This window comes from Gymnoscopelus microlampas, assembly GCF_963454915.1.
Source record: "Gymnoscopelus microlampas genome assembly, chromosome: 13".
In the NCBI taxonomy this organism is placed as follows: domain Eukaryota; kingdom Metazoa; phylum Chordata; class Actinopteri; order Myctophiformes; family Myctophidae; genus Gymnoscopelus; species Gymnoscopelus microlampas.
The window spans coordinates 37,215,410-37,222,194 of record NC_139950.1 but is presented as its reverse complement, the minus strand read 5'-3'; the positions used below and the strand labels follow the sequence as shown (position 1 = coordinate 37,222,194).

Below are 6,785 nucleotides of genomic sequence, written 5' to 3'. Positions count from 1 at the left end.
GCTTTTATCGTAAAGTGCACGATTCCATCAAAATATGGCCCGAAACGCCTGGGCTAACAGGAGGACATGTTAGGCTACTGCTAAAAGCTAGTGTCAAGAGCCATTGATCATTCATTTCAATCAGCTGTGTAGACTAGAGTATCATAGCCTACTAATTTATTTGTAAACTTGCGCCACTCCCTTCCTCCCAACCTGTTAGTGACCATCTTGAACAAACATTTAGCCACTCGGCTGGGCACAGGGAAAGGTTTTTGACACATTCAATAATCAAATGTACAGACGTATTAACTGCTGTCAGTGATGTTCCCATTTACTAAGAGTAAGCTACAGTTAATCACAGCATATAGTTTGTTAATGCAAATAAAAATTAAACGGTAAAAACCGTATGGTCTCCTTGTGCTCATGCCATCAATCAACTGACTTGCTGCACCTGTGCTGTTATCAATTTATCTGCCTTTTCCTAATTGGTAAGGCCTCCGATGGTAAACCCGCCCACACCTGTCCAAAGGCAGACAAGACAGAATGGCTCCTTCCTAACACGTTTTTATGCAAGGGATAATGCATGGGGAGGTAGTCATTATTGAAATTTAAAGCCCGACAGGGCGATTAACCACCGAGGCGAAGCCGAGGTGGTTAATCGCCCTGAAGGGCTTTAATGTGGGATATTGAATAGCTCACGATGTTGTTTATACTGCTCTACCTAGCCCATAACTCCTTCATTCAAACAGACGTTTTGATACATGTGCATGCACACACACAAAAAATCATTATCAAATAACACTACTTTTGCTTTTCACAATTAAAACTACATTGCTGCCTACATGTATACAAATGATCAATACAAATTACACTTAAAGTGATGGGGACAGCTGGGAGGAGGACTACGAGGCCTGGTAGTGTCTGGGAGTAGCCTACAGGAGGCTTTCATGTAGAAAGGGGCCAAACGCCCAAAGGGTGCTTTTTTCAAGTTTTTACAAATTGGAAGTGAAAATGGATGGTTACAGGTTAGATCCCTGGCTCCCCTGTAGTAGTGTCCACGTGTCCTTGAGCAAGACACTGCTCCAGATAAGCAGCTTGGTGCTTTGCATGACTTCCTCTGCCACAGGTGTTTACACATTGTACAGTAAATAAGAATAATACTTTATTTATTCATTTTTGGGGCGGTGTAACCGCCCCCTACAAGTGAGTTTTGGACACTGACCAATCCTGCACCGTGATTGGACAATAGTCTACAACGCAGTCTACACCCCTAACCCTTCCATTGTTAATGCAAATCGATACTTTTGCAAAGTCAGCCAATCACATTACAGTTAGTGTCATCACCACTAACTGTAATGTGATTGGCTGACTTTGCAAATTCAGGACTGTGATTGGCTAGCGAAACACATGACACATGTGAAGCCCTATGAATAGCAGTATGGACTTTAAAAAAAGTCATTTATCCTTTTTCTAGAGTGAGTCATGTTGTGATGACCACACACCACCCACTTCACACTGGGTGTGATTTTTATTTTAGAAGTGGACTTGTTCCTTGACTGCATTTGTTGTTTATTATACAACTAGCACTGAGCACAGTCAGATGTTTCCTTATTTCTGTTTAACCGTTAACAATATATGGCACAGTAAAAACGGAAGAAGAAAAAACACTAGACAAGTGAATGTTCTTTGAAATACACTTTTTATTGGATGATGACAGTCTGAGTGTCAGTAGGCTACTTGGTATGGATCAAAGTACGACCAATTATTCAATGAAAATGGGCAAGAGAACAAGACATTTAAGAAACTCAAGATGGAAAGAAAACACAATTGCATCAACCCAAGTATTTAAACAAAAATGTGGAAAAGTATGAGTGGCAATTTTGGCAGAATACCACAAGCTCAGGTTAAGTTAGCTGTGAAATTTCCACGTCCTGAAGTACTTTATATTCTAGATAAAAGTGTTAAGCAATTATTTTTTTCGGTATGCGAGCTAGCTAGACTGCTACCCAGTATTAGTTCCACTCAGATACAGACTTCAGATCAATCAACAGAATATTGTTGGCTTTACATAATTCACCAGATGCCACATGGCACCTTATGCTGCCTTACACACAGAGAATATAATGCTAACATTGGCTGGTCATACAATTTTTCAGCACAGCTTTTAGTATAAAGCAGCTACATAAAGCGTATCATGTGCATCACATAACATTGAAGGTTGCACAAAATACATTGTGATAATCTAACAAAACATTATGATACACAGTAAAAGTAAAATCCTCAGTGTAAATTTATCATTCTTTAACAGAGAATGTACAAATGGAACCAAATCAACAGTTATGGGACCATTGCAGGCCCATTTGGTTACACGTATACACTCTGAGAGTTAAATAAACACTGAGAATTTAATAATAATAATATAAAATATGGTGTTGTATCAGTTCCTTCCACTCAATGTGTCCTTTACCCCCCCCCCCCCCACACACACACACACACACACACACACACACACACACACACACACACACACACACACACACACACACACACATACACACACACTAGTGGGCACTGAGTTAGAGAAACAATATGAACGATTATTAAGGTAATTATCAGATATGTAGTGGAGTGCAGTCTTCTGTAACCGTAATGATGGATTTTAAATAACACCCACCCCTTGAACAACCCCTATGGAAAGGGGCCTACTTCTGAGCATTCCACAGACAGAGGACATGGGCTCATAAAAGAAATATGGCAGAATGAATTTAATTAACTTTTCACATTGATATATGTGGTCTCTGTAGGCAAAATATAGCCACGCTTTCCTCCATGAATCATTAACGATGACAAATGTTACAAATGTAACACCGGTTCTATGAATCCTGACCTCCCATGACGGTCAGCAGGGATGAAATAGAATCTGTTGGAGTAGATAGCAATCATCTTTTTCTCCCATTCCTATGTTGCTCATGCAAAACGTGCATTGCAAGAGATTGCCGAAAAATACACAAGGGATCGAAGCTTGTGCAGCTTTGCACATTGACACTGAAAGCAAGAACAGCCTCGATTCACAGTTTAAAAAGAGAATGTGGATTAGAAGAGACAAAAAAAAAAGGTTAAAAACCTGTCAACTCAACTTAACGAGCAAATCTGTCAGGGGATATTGGAGGAGGACCATAAATGTTCAGATACGTGTCATGCAAGTAAAAATGGCCACATGAAGCGACAGAAGGCTTAAAGTCACTGTCAGGGTGACCCTCGGAAATGACTTCAGAAGCCACGACTCTGAAATGAGATGCCAAACATACCTGCTGCATATGTGCTGACTACAGTGAATCAATGGTGAGATTGCAGGTTGCACATACAGTACTAGGCACTCCTTTCATTAAAACGTAAACAAATGTAAGCCTTTCCTCTTATTTATCTGGAAATTCGATACTAGATGTAATTGTGTGGTGGTTATTGCTGACAATATCCATGTCGTTGTATACAGAAGTTCAATAGGTTCATGTTTTTTTAGGCAATTCAATGCCTAAAAATACCAGCAGTTGTAAGGAACTGTATTGATGCCTTACAACTACAGCTGCTTAAAACTTTAAAAGTTTGAGAGCCAACAACCAAAATTGTGTTATACTTTATGTTGTATTATTTACGTTTCCTTTTTAGAACTTTTAGGGGAAACTATAGGGCGAGTAGATAAACCCTAACAATGTACTGTAAGTCTTTGTATTGCAAGACCGGACAGCCCGAACTTCTGATTTTAACCCAGAAAAAAAAAAGAAAACACAAGATTGCTCTCGATTCAAAACTAATTGACAGGTGAAAAACATCTTTGTCAAATGTTTTTAAGGACGGAGGTATTCAAGTTTCCTTTCTGATTAATTGCAAAGCAAAGCATCACACAGGCCATTCTATCACATGTTGTGAAAGGAGTGCAACAACCAGACCTGCTTGGGCCTGTCATGCTGTGGCTGGTGAGGACAGAATGGAGAAAGACATCCACGTGAAAGCACACACACATACACTTTGCTGTAAAGCTGCTAAAATAATGCTAAAAATCTGTACAATATTTAAATACTGTATTTACAGAAATAAACATATGTTCATAATTTCACCTCTCCCAAATGACCTGCATGTTTGCATTTGTGCAGGAAATCACCTGGATTAAAACATGTTCAAAGCAGGAAAACTCAGTGACTTTTTCTAGTCGGCTTATTTCAGAAACACAAATGAATGAAGGCAACATTTAAGCACATTGCATGGCTATTTTAAGATTGGATTGCAGATTCAGCTAGCAGCACATTCCACTATGCCACATAATGAAACAATTTCACATTCTAGGATTCATATTTCACTGTGGAATTTCTTTACCTGTAGTATGTGGGAATATGCACTGCTGTTAAGACCAATCAGTCTTGATCTCAAAGCCATTTACTTCTCAGAACTTTGTTTTACCTCTCACAGGAAAAAAAAGTTCAATATTCCACATCCAGCAGCTAGCTATAAGCAGATATCAACAACAAAAAAATACGATCATCTGCTATAATTTGAACATAAAAATAAGACATTTTCAAGTGTTTTCAAGTGGAATTCTGAAAGCCTATGCACCATATGTTATGGGAAAAAACTCTCGCTGGCATCACATGCCTTTCTGCGGGAGTGAGATGGACACAGATTTGAAAAGCTGTCTTGCAATGCTTTAGTACTGAGACAGGGTCAGGTATAATGTAACAGTGACAAACCATTGCTGTTCTTTCATGATTCTGTCTCACGGAGCTCAGTCAAATGAACACACAGGATTTTGCTGTGCAGCAGCACTCTAAAACCTGACTTAAGAGCATTTTAGTGTAATTTATGGAAGCCTAAAGTTTCTAAGATGTTTCTGCATTACTATTAATGAAAAAAAAGAGGGGGAAAAAAGGCGTGCCATGAGTCAGTTTTACAGGACACTGAAATCAGATAAACCACACAACCATAGAAGAACCAGAGTGGTTCTTATTATGAATTATTAATGATGAGAATATCTGTCTGTTCTGTCTATGTCAACACTATGAAGCATCTCATCAGTGGAGATGGTTAACAGATCTACGAGCTGGGGAGCAGAAGTCATCCAAATCGCCTGTTTTTATTACTAGTGAGAAATAGACACTTCACAGAGAATTCTGCCTGTCTAGCACCCATGCAAAATGAGAAGTGAACAAGCCTTCAATTACCTTCATCCATATACCAGCAAATATTCCTCGCTCATTGAGTGTGCACTGTGTAAGATGTGATGGATCTGTTTCCATTGCTTCCTATAAATTCACTAACATCAACTCCCCTCATCCCCTAGCTAATGAGTGAGGAAGTCTATGCTAGCTTTGACGGTGCGTGAGGTGGCTACATCCACCGCCATCGCACGGATCTCTGTGTCACCAAACTGCATGAGCGTTTGGATCTCACGCCGTGGCGCCGTGCTCTCTGTGCCGCTGACGTCCAAACGTAGCGTGCCGCACTTCCTGACACCGGACTCACTGATAAAGCTCACGGTCTCCCTCTCCGAGGCGTAGACGTGGATCACGATGACCTGCTGGGACGGCTTGGCCGGTGTGTAGCTCCGTTTCACCAGCTCGCCCAGTGACACCGACTGGTCGGCCTGAATGAAGGTGTCGAAGACATCAGTGCACCAGCGGGTGCCATCCTTGACCAGTAATTTCTCTGGTGGGTGTTTGCCCTCCACGAAGCGGTTGAGGACCCCCACACCATAGGTGAGAGGTGAGCGGCGGACTTTGATGACACCGGGGTCCAGGCCAAAGAGCACAGCACCCTTGAGGATTGTGAGGCCAACATCGTGGGGAATGATAATACGACTGCGCCCCTGGAGCATGTTCTGGACAGCTTGCTGCAGCAGGGGTGACTCCGCAAAACCTCCCACCAGGAACAGAAACTTGATGTCGCTCACCTCTGGCTTGTCAAACAGCTCAGCTGGAAGGAAAATTATGAATTTAGTTTGAATTAACAATCAAAAAATGACTAAACTAACAATTGTTTTGTCCACTATTTTCTGCAGGGAGAGAGGATATCTGTTTCAGAGCAAAAGAATTGCAGGCAAACTACAGGCCTGACTTTATTCCTGGTAATGTTCGGGTCATATTACCCAGTGAATGCATTATCTTACATTTGGGACCATTGCTAATGTGAAATCCTGGTAATCTAATTGATCTCCAGCATGGGAGCAGTATTGGTAAATGGTATAGTCAGTGGCATTGAGATTGATCTGTTGTTTGTAAACTAAAAAAGCGCCTGTGACATCTCCGTTTCAGTATTCAGTTGGTGGCACTATGAAATATAAAACCAACACTATGAGTGTACTCATCAGAGCAAAGCAAATTCTGTAGTCAACTCAGACCAAGTCTGTATACCATCTCAGACCAAGTGCTATCAGTGGTGATATTTCAAGGCACCATATGCTACCTATCTTTCTTAGGTTCAAAACAGAATTAATTATGAAAGCCGGTTTGGTGGAAGGCATTAAAGAAGTTAAAGTGCACTCAATATGCCTGATTTGTTTTGAGGAAGTATTCATTTTAAATTAAACCCATTAATGTCTTGATAGTAACCTTTATACAGAGAATATATATATATATATATATATATATATATATATGTGTATGTGTATGTGTATGTGTATGTGTATGTGTGTGTGTGTGTGTGTGTGTGTGTGTGTGTGTGTGTGTATGTATGTGTGTGTGTGTGTGTGTGTGTGTGTGTGTGTGTGTGTGTGTGTGTGTGTGTGTGTGTGTGTGTGTGTGTGTGTGCCGCCGCGC

The 6,785-nt window shown here is 40.7% G+C and overlaps 1 protein-coding gene across 2 annotated transcripts in view; it reads right to left on the bottom strand.

Moving 5' to 3' along the window:
* Window positions 1–2,528: 2,528 nt before the first annotated feature.
* hspa12a (heat shock protein 12A) overlaps window positions 2,529–6,785 on the bottom strand; it is a 42,924-nt gene continuing 38,667 nt past the window's right edge. For both annotated transcript variants that reach the window (XM_084075953.1, XM_084075954.1), the window contains one exon: window positions 2,529–5,943. In XM_084075953.1, the coding sequence (XP_083932079.1) occupies window positions 5,312–5,943 (632 nt within the window). In that variant the 3' untranslated portion in view covers window positions 2,529–5,311. The remainder of the gene's footprint in view (window positions 5,944–6,785) is intronic.